The sequence below is a fragment of the Helianthus annuus genome, chromosome 1 (assembly GCF_002127325.2).
Source record: "Helianthus annuus cultivar XRQ/B chromosome 1, HanXRQr2.0-SUNRISE, whole genome shotgun sequence".
NCBI classification, from domain to species: domain Eukaryota; kingdom Viridiplantae; phylum Streptophyta; class Magnoliopsida; order Asterales; family Asteraceae; genus Helianthus; species Helianthus annuus.
In genome coordinates this window covers 70345496-70359063 of record NC_035433.2, presented here as the reverse complement: position 1 = coordinate 70359063, position 13568 = coordinate 70345496, and the positions used below count along the sequence as shown (strand labels likewise).

Sequence of the window (13568 nt, the reverse complement as noted above, 5' to 3'; positions counted from 1 at the left end):
AAGGTGATAACAAATTCCAGACGGCGATCCCAGCTTGATGATAGGGGGAGTCTGACGAGAGTTAGAGCCAGAGAAAGATCCAGGTACATGATTCTAGGAAAGGTTCCTGAAGAAGACCGATCAAGTTTGAAGAGTAGAATCATCATGTTGAAGACTTTCACTGAAGATTCCGTCAACATTCAAGGGGGAGTCTGTTGGTGCAGTTGTCTGTCGACTTCATCTTCGTTCGAGTATTAGTTTAGGGCTGATTGTACATTGTACGGGAATATAGAGTAGTAGTGGTGATTTCCCGAGAAAGTTGATTTCATATATATGGACATGTCCATATGTGGGAAATCACTGATGTTCATATGTGGGAAATCACTGATGTCCATATGTCGGAAATCACTGATGTTCATATGTGGGAAATCACTGATGTCCATATGTGGGAAATCACTGATGTTCATATGTGGGAAATCACTGATGTCCATATGTGGGAAATCACTGATGTCCATATGTGGGAAATCACTGATGTTCATATGTGGGAAATCACTGATGTCTATATGTGGGAAATCACTGATTTCGCTTATATGGACATTACTGATTTCGCTCTTACGGACATCATGTCCTTATGAGCGAAATCTAGGCAACTATATATACCCCATGTACGAAATCATTTGTAACGTTGTCGAATTCCATACCGAGGTGCTGCCGGTGTGAAGAACTACTTGTATTCGTGTTATAATCAATACAAACAGTAGTTAAAGTGAAGAATCAGCTGTTTCTACCTTTGTTTCTTGTTATTCCGCACCCGAAACAGAGAAGAACGCCTCTGAACGACTCATTCGGGTCAGATCACGATCCTACAACTTATACTGATGCTGTTACTCCGAAGGCTAGAACAAGAAATTTGAGTATGCTCACCTTCTGGTGGCTTAATCCGCTGTTGTTAAAAGGAAAAAACGAAAGTTCTTCATGCGAACGATATCCCGAAGCTGCAACATGTGGATAGAGAGGAAACGTGTTATTCAAAGTTCATGAAAATATTGGAGAAACGAAAGGCCGAGAGTGTGGCGGGTGATCCGTCTATGTTGTCCACTTTGTTTGTGTGGCAGTCGAACTCAAAACAGCCTGTGATCACGGAGTTGTTCGCACCAATTAAGGTGATTTCGTTGGCTTCGTGGCCGATAATTTTAAGGGCTTTTATATAGTTTTGTCAAGGGAAGCAGGCATTTGAGCATGAGGGTTATTATCTCACTTTAGGATTGTTTTTTTCTAAGTGTTTAGAATCGGTTGCGGAGAGACAGATGAATTTTAGAAACCGATTGATTGGGTTGCAAGTGAAATCTATGTTATGTGCGGCGATTTTTCAGAAGCAGCCGGGATTGTCAAATGATGCTAGAATGAGTTACTCTCCGGGTCAGATCATGAACTATGCGACCGTTAATGCCAAGTTTGGAAGCAGCCGCGATTGTCGAAACTCGCGGTTTGCCTATTGATTTGCTCACAAAAAGTTTGAATTGTATTACGGTGGGGACAAGTCTGAATCGTAGTAATGCTTGGTGATAATGGCATTGGGAAGACAACGTTTATGCATATGCTGGTGAGACAATATCTGTATCTATACATATTAATAAAAGTGTTTTTGTTTCTGCTTATTTTGTTAATATATTGAACCCTACCCATATGTATGTTTATGTGTAATGGTAGGATCCGATACCTTTGTTATTCAACTGGAAATCATGATATATTTTTTTTTTGTTAGTATCATAAACGCTAAAAGTATTTATATTATTTGAATTAGGAAATTCAGATTTTTCATGATTTTCAAGATTTTGGTTTATTGTTTCAGGTTAAAGTTGGCAATTCTCCTACATACATACAGGTTAGAAAGAAAAGTTGGTAAAGGAGGCTTTGGTCAAGTTTGCGTAGGAAGAAAGGTGATTGGTAGTTGGGGAAACACATGCCCTGTTGAGGTACAAAAATTTAACAGTTATTATTGTATATGTATTTCAAGGGTTTATTTTATCAACATATTAGGATGCAGGTTGCTTTGAAATTGGAGCATAGAAATGGCAAGGGATGTGGTTATTGTTCTCCATATAAGTGGCAAGTCTACAGTTTAGCGTTTTTATAATTTGTTTTATAAAATACATATAATGCATTCTCAAATGGTAATTAATTTCTTAATATTTTTGTTTTAAGTACCCTTAATGGGTGTTATGGAGTTCCAATGGTCCATCACAAAGGACGCCAAGGAGATTATTATATCCATGTGAGCTTTCTTGATTTACCCTTCTTGGGTTTGCTCTTTATTGTTCAACCTATTTTTATCAATCGGAGTTGGGTTTATCGTTTCTAACATAGGGTTTACGTAAAGCCCAGTGGATTTTAATTATTGCGATCTTTAAAGTTTGGTGTTTTTAGTTAGTTATCTTGGGTTTTATACTTTTATTGAACTTCTAAAAAATTCTTACTTGGGTTTGAAGATTATAAAGGCTAAAATATTGTGTGAACTCTATCAACTTTTAAATTTTCAATTTGTTTCTTTTGTAGGTAATCGTACTTTATCGTTTCATTATCGTCGAAATTATCTATATTAATCAAATTGGGTTTTGCTCTCCGTTTTATAAATTTTGTAATCATATTCTTTCAATTTCACATGATTAAAAAGAGGAGGTGTTCACTTGCTTCCTAAAATTAGCAACTACACTGAACTTGTGAATAGATAAATTCAAAAAGAGGTAAGCATCTGAGACCACTAGACCTTCTCTCCCAGTGTTGTTTATTTTCGGATCAAAAGCTTCAACTGAAACCCTCGATCTATCTCTTAAATCGAACAATCACAACTCTCTGACTCAAAACATGACCATATGTTCAAGGGGCCCGGGGTGCCCCAACCCCCGCCGACGCTTCGGTTAGTAGTGTTAATTTTTTGATTTTTCGTCCGAAATTTTTATAAATATAGAGGTCGGCCCCCACCAATTATTTAGGTCTTTGTTTGTTAAACAATATTAGTTTTCTTTATGTGTAAGAACGGTCATTGGAAGTCTAAATGAATGAAGATTAATTAGATATTTGGAGATATTATTGTTTGACCCGACCCGACCCGAACCGAACCGAATCACCGACTCGAACATATAACCCGAAACATAGCGATAAGGGAAAAAATTGGGTCCAATGACTTTTGGCTCCCACGGAACTTTTGGCCAAGCTCCGCCACTGCATATGTTGGTGGTAGGGTTTTTTCACTATTTTGAACATTAAGCGTAGATTTTAACATTAATCGTGCATTTTTTGCGCTATGTTGAACATTAATACAACATTTTTTGCCATTTTACAGAGGCTCTCTCTAGATTGGATGTTTTCATAACACGTCCCGATGCATTACACCCGTATAATGTAAAGTAATGGCTAATGACAATGCTATTTTGAAGGGAAAACTGGGCGACTCAATTGAATCCGAGCTTCGTTTTATCATACCTCTGATAACTGCCTGTATTTTGTTGGAAAATGACCTCTTTGTCCTCAACCACAGGTAAATCATGTGTCGCTTTTATAAACTTCGTTGTCTATCCATCTCTGAATTTGGATTTGAAAGTTTATATAAATTTCATCTTTAACTTTTTATGTTTTCATGAAGTTCCATATTAAGAATTTCATCTTCAACTTTTATGTTTTCATGCAGTTTGTATACTTTATGGATCATGGATTTTCCATGTGGTCTTATTAAAGAAGTTGTCAAAGGTTCGCCTTTCGTTTAGGTAATGCTCTTTTTTTATTTTTCAAGTCTTTCCAATCATATATCAGCATTTGGTAGCGTGAACAAGGATTTCTGAATGGTTTTAAGTTCATAAATGGGAATGTCAAATAAGTTTGTAAGTCACATATAAGTTCTTTTTATGATATTGAACTTGGTTTTCATGGTGCCCTTACATGAAAAGACTTATGATCATTTAGTAACTTGCTCATAATGTCAATGCAGAATTCATTAAGGGGCTGTTTGGCAAGTGCTGAACCAGTAAGTGTTGAACCAGTAAGAGGCCTGAATGGGTAAGAGGCTCTGAACCAGTAAGTGCTGAACCATTAAGAGCTGTTTGGTTGTATCTCTGAATGACTGTGTAGAATGACTATTTTACCCCTCTGAACTATTATGTGCTGAATGAAATGTATCTGTTTGGCAAGAGCTCTGAATAGTGTACAGATTGATGAAAATTTGTAAAAGAAAAATACAAAACGCCATAGAAAATCCAAATTACACATCAATCCTTTAAATCCAAATACAAAACAACACAACATACGAAATCCAAATACAAATAACACAACTCTACATACAATTTTAAATTGATTCATTTGAAAGCAACTGATTAGCAATCTGGTTACGTAAAGAAGTCATGTAGTCAATACCTTGTGAACCCCACTCTATGTCTTGAACTAGCAGGCCATCATTTTCCCCACTTTGCATTTCATGAAACATCATGTTCTCATCATAGTCCATAAATAACTGATCATAAATATTGCATTTCCTTATAAAATTATGGATGGCGAAACAAGCAATCACTATGTCTCTTTGTATTGGAAAAGAAAAGGGAGCCATTTGCTTTAGGATTGGGAATCTCGCCTTTACAACACCATATGCACGTTCAATGACATTTCTGAGTTGTGCGTGAGCATGATTGAATCTTTCTTCCTTAGTTAACGCACGTTGTCGTCGAAAATCGGCTAACCAATACCTCGTACCACGGTAGGGAGTCATAAATCCACGAGTGTTGGTGTATGCAGCGTCACAAAGGTAATACTTATCTGTATCAGTATCAAAACTATCATATAAAAAACAAATAATGTATGAAATGAACATTGAAGAATGGTTAAAAACCTGGTGGCGGAAAAGGAAAGCCAGAATTTGGGTTGAACGCAACTTCTTTTAAAACTCGTGAATCATGTGCAATGCCCTCCCATCCGGCCCATACGAATGTGAATATCATATCAAAGTCACAAATTGCTAATACATTTTGAAAGCATTCACCTTTTCCTCTTCCCCTGTAACGAGTCTGTTGATCAACAGGCACGATCGCATGTATAAGAGTTCCATCTAAGGCACCTATTGCTCCAGGAAATATTTCTTTTAGCCTTCTATGTCGTTCGGAATTATTTGCGCTTACATTAGAAGATGTTGGAACTATAACTTCTCTTGCGAAATTCATCATTGCCTTTAGGACCTCATGAAAACATCTATGAATTGTTTCCGTTGAGTGTTGAAACCTTCGTTTAACCATTCGAAAACGTTCATTATGTCCAATGACGATCAAAAACATAGCCAACTTTTCTTCCAAGCTTATTGACCTACTACTTTGCACCCAATTTTTTTGTTTAAAATGATTGCACAATAGTATAAATGCATCACGTGAAAGACGCATCATCTCATGACATTGTGTAGAAGTACCATGCAATAATTCTTGCGTGTATTCATGACCGGTTAATGCCGAATTCAAGTCTCTTATCCTTTCAACATTTATTCTCGAGGCTAATGAAACCCAATACCAACAAAAAATCATGATACCTATAATCTCATCGTCCGGATCCATAAGGTACCTATCATAACATAAATAAACAATTATATCATCCACACTAACATCTATAACAATAACATCCATAACATAACATCCAAAACATAACATCCACATTAACATAACATCCATAACATAACATCCATAACATAACATCCAAAACATAACATCCAAAACATAACATCCATAACATAACATCCAAAACATAACATCCGAAACATAACATCCATAACATAACATCTAACCCAAAAAAAAAACAATCAAAGCACAATCTTAGTTAAACAATCCATACTTCGCTCCCGCATTCTTAACCCATTTCTCACAATTCTGCGGCTTAAGACGTACCCACAGTTTCCTAAGATCGGCACTCTCACCAAAAAGCAAAAGCGTTGTTTCGTATTTCGCATCCGACTCATCCCAACCCAATGTCTCCAACTTCTCCAAACATGCATTCATATCATCAGAAAGTGTGTGTTTCTCAATCATCATCTTTGCCAACTTGCTAATATCTTCACCAACTTCTATAAGCTTTGACTCTAATGTTGCCTTATGTTTTCGTTTCTCTCCTTTTTCTTTTTTTTGGGACCGAATACTTGACTCCTCACTAACACCTTTACCTGGGGAATCCACTTGAGTGCATTCGACATCCATACCATCCAAGTTGTGCTCATTCACTTCCTCAGAAGGATGAGGAAGCGTAGAACTTGGCCCCCAACTATCAAACCCATTTGAAGTAGACCCCTCATACAATTGACAACAAAGCTCGGGGAAAGCAAGTGGCACACTTCTCAAAGCTTCTACATACTTGTTAGACTGTGTGAATAAATATTTTAAAATACTATAAAATTAATGAAATATACCACTACTAATTATTAGTATAAAACAGATACCTTCATCTCAATCTGCCACTCTTCTTCTGACAAGTTAAAACTGTTTGTAACTGGATCATAGACATTCCCGGTTTTGTTTTTAAGCTTTAACCAAGCTGCAAATTTTCCTTTTAGAAAATCATAGTGATTCTTCATTTGACGTTGTTCCACTATGAAATTATGTTGTGTTTTCAAATTTTCAGCTACAGTTTTCCATGACGCTTGTTTAAGACTGCTTCCTTCACGTCCATTAACGGTTATTTCATGAACACATGCTTCAAGAAAGGTTTTTTCAACACATTCTTGCTTCCAATTAATCCTAATCCTTTTTGCCATGTCTTTGGTTCTTGGATCCTAAAGATTAGGGATTTAAACCACCTCAATCATACCAATTATCCAATATTTCTAATATAACAACTATCTGAAAGTGTTCACTAGAATATCTAGAAAGAAAACATGGGTACACACACATAAACACACAAGGGCCTAGTTCGATATTGGGGCAAATCCATAAACATATAAGAAAATTAAACAAATCCATAAAAAAACCAAACCATAACCAAATCAGAAAAATAAACACATCATAATAATGAGTAATATAAATGAAAATCAGTTTAATACAAAAAAAAAACCAAGGTAAAACGAACCTGGGTGGAGTCGTTGTTGGGTGGAAGAGAAGGAGGAGGAAGGGCGGCGGTCGTCGGCAGGAGAGGGAGGCTGAGGGCGGCGGTCGTCGGCAGGAGATGGGTTGTTCGGTGGAAGAGAGGGAGGATGAGGGCTGTGGGAGGTGTTCGGTGGTGAGGAGACGAGGAGAGGAGGAGGAGGGCGGCGGGAGGTGGTGAGGAGACGGGGTAGGGGCAGAGGTTTTGAGAGGTTAGGGTTTCTTGTCCATCAGAGGTGAAAGGGGGCAACTACGGTCTTTTTTTTCATTCAGCATGTCGTAATATCTGAATGATTCAGCACTGAATCATTAAGAGGTTTCCCATTAAGAGGCACAACCAAACAGCTCCACCTCTGTCCGAATAAGAGGTCCACCTCTTAATGATTCATTAAGAGGGTTGCCAAACAGCCCCTAATTGATAAATATTATTCACTTGCTGATCATTCAATGCAAAATCATGATCATTTAGTAACTTGATGTTGTTTTGTTAGGTTGTAAAGGTTATCCTGGTTACCATTAGGTTGAGTAAAATGCTCGGATAGTCCCTATGGTTTGTCAAAATTTCACCTTTAGTCCCCAACTTTATGAAATTACACTCAACCTTTGGCTTAATATCTCATCCAATGAAAAGGATATATGGAAACTGGACACCTGGGGCCAAACAAAAACACTAAACAAGTATTTTATTGTTTTTTGCTTACATATGTTTTAAACTGATGGACTTTGAATGTTCGTTGGGCTATTTTCTTCTTAATGATAAATTTACATTTTTGCACTTTAGATTTCAATCATGCTGGGCAGACGAGGTCCCTAAACCTAAACCATGGCTTTTAAGGGCCTTACATCGACTCATACTAACTCATACCGACAAGAACTACGTTATAGTATATTTTTATTGCTTTGGCTATTAGTGTTTACCAGATTAGTGCTTAACATTTTTGTATTTTTTTACCAAATATCATAGGACTTTGACTACTGATAAACAAGTGAAGTGATAATTTCTAATATTTATCATATTATCTCATTCGAATATACCCTAAATGGTATTTAAATTATATTTTGAATAGGGTGCCATATCTTCATGCAATAAGAAACAATATATAAAGTTAAAAGAGGACATGTGGGTCATGATTTGGGTAATGGAATAGTAATCAAAGTTTAAAGTTATCAATTTGGTATCTATTGGTTTCAATTTGGTATCTATTTTTGACATTTTTCGGGATCGGTAATTTCGGTACGGTACAATATTTCACCCACGTTTTACCTTTGAATACCGTATTATACTGATAGTCCGATACCTTACCAAACATTTTCCACAACAGTATCGGTACCCATTATTGGCGATTTTCAGGATCATTGCTTTTGATACCGATGTGTTACCGACCTCATCCCTGTATAAACTTTAACACGAGCCACGTTATATTTTTGAAACACAGGTCAAGTTAGTTTGGGCCGACCTCCTCAAAAACAAAAGTTAGTTTTTTGTCCAGTTTTTAAATTATGTAATTAAACTATGTGATTTATATGATTACTAAATCTATATTTTTTAATAAGAAGTGTTAGACATTAGACAAATAAAATAACTTAATTTTCATACTTAAGAGTTGAAATGGGTTTAGAATACTGAAACAATCCAGAACGGGTTTGCTCTGTGATCTACATGCAATTTCAGTTTGCACCAACAATATGAGATATTTAATGGCTTTACTAGCACAACGAGCCCTATTGATGTGACATTTATGGTGTTGCTCACCAGCATGGTGTGGGATTAGCAATCAAATTCAAACATGCAATATGCATATTGTTAATGTTACAATGCCAACAAATTATTTCCATGTGTTACATCGGCATGTGTGTTCATCAAACTTATTTTTATTGTTTAAGTTTTAACGCTTACATTTTATTGTTGTTTTTTAGCTGCATAGGGAGTTCCATAAGCCGCTTATCATATTGTCTTCTAAAAATTTGCTTCGTCACAAAGACTACAAGTTGAATTTATTTAAGTTTGAAGTTTTCAAGGATATCATCCCTGGGTATGTTAATATGAATTTAAATAAGAATTTAGATATTAAATTTTTTATAAACTTCATGTCAATCAAAAGGTTAGAAAACCATGACTTTTCGTTGATCTATTAAAGGTTCGCTGGTATGTAACAGATTTTTGCAGAGGGAAGTGATCACTCTGTTCGGTTATGGGTTTGTACCGGTTAAGGTCGCGTATTATTTGTTTGGGACGTGTTTCAACCCTTAGACGTGAAGCCTAAGTTTGGAAAAGGCCTAGAACAAAATTGATGATCTACATGGGCTTCAATGCCAGTAGATATTATATGTTTGTGGTAAGCCACCCGCGAAACTCGCGGGATCTTAGGCTAGTTAAAAGTATATTTAAAAACATTATTAACATAAATATAACCATTAAGAAACATTACACAAACAGTCAAACACATAACATAACAACACTAAACTTTAGAAAATTAACAACAATAAGATCCGATTTACCGTATTAAATAGACTAAAAATCAAAAATAAATTAACACTCTATTAAAATGTTGTATTCATGAACAAAACTCGACATGATTATTAAACAATTGGTTGAGTTATAATACAAAGTTATTTAAAAATAATAAGGGTAAGAAGTCACCATAGAGTGACAAGTTTTCAAAAAGAAATCAAGTGGGAAGGATAATTTTGTCTAAGAGAACAGAAATAAAACGCACATGCAAGTCACATGTTATTTTCCCCTCACTTTTTAAACGCCCGTAACTTTTTATACATCATTTGTTTTTAAAAATGGGGGGAATAACATGTGATTTGCATGTGCATATTTTTTTTTTCTCTTGTAGACAAAATTACCCTTCCTACTTGATTCCTCCTATAACATTTGTCACTCTCTAATAGCTTCTTCACTTTTTATTTTTAAATCCTTTGTATTATAACTCAAACCCTTGAATTATATTAGTCGTGATTATATTAAACTCGCCTGTAGTAACAAAACATGCGAGTATGATCCTATATGCCTTGATCCAAATTTCCAAATACTTCAAGTTAGTATATATGGTCCAATAAAGAAAGAATATATGATTCAACAAATCCAAATAAATCAACAGATCAAATCAATAAAAAAAAGAATTGTTTCCTTGCATCACTGGAGTAAATTACATCATTGCAGCTGGTAGCAATAATCAAAAGCTGAGAAAAAAGAATAGTCAAATTTGAAGCAAAAGCAAACGATCTCAAGAAAATATTAACTTTGTTTAAAAAAAATGAACTCTTTCTGATTCAAAGCTGTGAAGTTTAAGAAAGCTAGGACGATACGCCATTCCCTTGAAATAGCGGTCAAAAATGTCAACTTTTTCAAATGTTTTCTTCTGTGGACAATATTTCAACAACCAGTCTTCATAATAGACCATCAAAATACTTCCATCACTTAAACCCTCTACAAGATACATAGGCTCCCACATCAGCCAATCCAGATCAGGGCTCATACTTTGCTTGTGTTGGATATATGTATGTCCGAAGTTAATTAAAGTCAACGTAACTAACTCGGTACGATCCGAAGAGTTACACGTTGGTACACGAATCGTATATGTTCACGAGTAGGTAAATTATTATTTGTGAAATAATAATAGTTTAAACCCGAGGGACTTAATATTAATTAGATTATTATTAAGAGGATTATAATTGTATAATCTTAAAGGGCCTTAATGTAAGATTGGGTTTTATAAAAGGATGTTTAAGGTGGAAACCCTAGACACACTTTTATAAAACACAAAACCCTAGCCACCCTCCTAAGCTTGGCCGCCATCCTCTTGCCGTCAACCAAGCATCGCCGCCGCCTCCTTCTTGGCCGGTTCTACTCTCGGGTATCTTGTGCTCGGTTGTGAACTTCCTACTAGCGAGGATTCGTTGTAACCCGCGTGTTACAATTCCGGTGTAGTCGTCAAAGATTGATTACTAAAACCCTCTATGGTTGTTTATTCCTTTTATTTGTTTATACGCGTATAACCTTGATCCTGATTGGGAATATTTATTAATCGGATTAATAAATCAAATTTATATAATCGGCTTTTGGTAAATTATATAAATCGCTTGCGCTAATATTATGAATCTATGATACACTGATTCCCAACAGTGGTATCAGAGCCACGGTTACACGCGTATAGATGGTAAAGTTTCAATTTTGATCTATGTTTTATTTGTCAAAAATTATTTGTTTTGACAAAAGATCAAAAACTTTTGGTTGTCTATGGATTGTGATGTGAATCGAGCCCTAGGTTATGACCTTTGTCATGGTTGTGTTGGTTATGGTTTTATTTTGATTTGTATTTTTTTTCGGATATTGGATCCGATGTAATAGTATTTTTTATTTGTATTTTGTTGCGGATATTGGATCCGATGTAATAGATAGGATTAGAATAGATTTGGTTTTATTGTATTTTCAAATTTATTAATGTAATCCTTCGAGTACAAGATCAAGATCAAGATAAATGGCGAACAGGTACCATGAAGATAGAGATCGTGGGTCAAGTGGGAGCCTTCAAAAATTAGCTTTTGAACCCCTTTTTGACTAGTTCGTTTCGTTTCTGGCTAAAACGAAACGACCAACCTATTAGGGGCTCGATTCGTTTTTTTTACTGTGTTTTGTGGTTGTGTTTTATTTATTGTAAATAATCTAGATAACCCAAAATAAATAAAATTTTCACAATCAAGACAACGGTTTTATTAAAACAAGTTTTATAAAACTGAAAAGTATAATTAATAAAAGGTTTTTATTAATATTTAAAACAGGATCATTCGCGATAAAACGACCGACATAGTTTAATAGGGTATTTAAAACTATATCGTGCGAGCGTGGAAAGGAGTTTCTATTATCACGAATTATATAAAATCGGATTTTATAAACTATTGTGTAACTCGCCACATGCTACGAGTTATTCAAAATATTTTGGTAAATATTAAAATAAATCCCAAATTTTAAATTGATGTTTTATGCCACCCTTAACGAGTTAACACTTCATTCTAAATCGAACCCAAATGTTAGTGCTATACCCTGCATCTGGGCGTCCATCATGAAAGAAGGTAATCATCGCGTTTCCTGTGTAACATAGGCCGGTGTTACAGTTAACAGTAAAGGACAAAACATCGCTTGTTAATCAAGTGGGCATAGTTGGGGTTAAACATACATCGTTTTAAGCGATAATCCCAAATGGAGAGTTGTGTAGTGGACACAATTAACAATCGTTGTTTACCTACATAATCATACCAGTGGATAGTGCTTAAGCCAATTCACTGTCATATGATGAATCGGGATCTCATCTTAATTAAATTTTGTTTTTGGGTCATAAAATTAAATTAAGATATTAAAAACATAAAATACTAATTAATTAATTTTAAATTTTGTAGATGTCAACTGAAAACAATTCCTCCCAATTCTCTCTCAAGTCCATCTTAGAGAAGGACAAACTGAACCACTCCAACTTCATGGACTGGCACCGCAACTTGAAAATTGTTCTCAAGGCGGAGAACAAACTGTATGTTCTTGAAACACCAGTCCCTGGTGAACCCATCAATCAACAAACTGTTGCATATAGAAACTATGCAAAGCACTTTGATGACTCTATGAAAGTCTCATGTTTAATGTTAGCATCCATGATTCCTGAACTTCAAAGGACCATGGATGACATGATGGCATATGAGATGAATGAGCACCTGGTTGAAATGTTCCAACAGAAGGCTCGTCATGAGAGGTTTGATGTGATGAGATCACTCATAACCACTCGTATGCAAGAGGGTACATCAGTTAGCGCTCATGTGCTAAAAATGAAGGCATATGTTGATCACTTGGCTCGTCTGGAATCCCCCTTGAGTGATGAATTAGCTGGGGATATCATCCTCAACTCATTACCTAAGTCATATGATCAGTTCACTATGAACTACAATATGAATGGGATGGAGAAGACACTTGCAGAACTGCATCAGATGCTCAAAACTGCTGAGGTGAATATACCTAGCAAGACTGCACCAGTGCTAATGATCAAGGAGGGTCATGTTAAGAAACCTAACACCAAGAAAAAGGGCAATCAGGGCAAAGGGAAGGGCAAAGGCAAATTAGTTGCAAACAAGAAGCCTCAGAAGGATGCCAAGTGTTTTCATTGTAATGAAATTGGGCACTGGAAGAGGAACTGTGCTAAGTATTTAGCTGAACTGAAGCAAGCCAAGGCTTCAGGAGGAGAGTCCCCAGGTATATATGTTATTGAAATCTTTTCTTTTTCTGGCAAAACATGGGTGTTTGACACAGGATGTGGTTTTCACATTTGTAATGCTTCGTAGGGACTAAGAAAGATTAAGAAGCTGAAACAAGGCGACTTGGAGGTCCATGTTGGCAATGGACAAAGAGTTGCTGTGAAGGCGATTGGAGAATATGTTCTTTTACTTCCTTCTGGTTTAGAACTTGTTTTGAACAATGTTTATTTTATTCCTAGTATTACTAGA

General features: G+C 35.9%; 2 protein-coding genes across 2 annotated transcripts; both read right to left on the bottom strand.

The window, feature by feature from the left end:
• Window positions 1-4200: 4200 nt before the first annotated feature.
• LOC110905022 lies at window positions 4201-5633 on the bottom strand. Its single transcript, XM_035987934.1, has 2 exons — window positions 5006-5633; window positions 4201-4782 (listed from the first exon to the last, which is right to left on the bottom strand). The coding sequence occupies exons 1-2, from the start codon at window positions 5631-5633 to the stop codon at window positions 4319-4321; spliced, it is 1092 nt and encodes a 363-aa protein (XP_035843827.1). The 3' UTR covers window positions 4201-4318.
• Window positions 5634-5782: 149 nt separating this feature from the next.
• LOC110936867 (L10-interacting MYB domain-containing protein-like) lies at window positions 5783-7068 on the bottom strand. The gene is made up of 3 exons (XM_022179284.2): window positions 7063-7068; window positions 6437-6769; window positions 5783-6359 (listed from the first exon to the last, which is right to left on the bottom strand). The coding sequence occupies exons 2-3, from the start codon at window positions 6749-6751 to the stop codon at window positions 5820-5822; spliced, it is 855 nt and encodes a 284-aa protein (XP_022034976.1). The 5' UTR covers window positions 6752-6769; window positions 7063-7068; the 3' UTR covers window positions 5783-5819.
• Between the last annotated feature and the right edge of the window lie 6500 nt (window positions 7069-13568).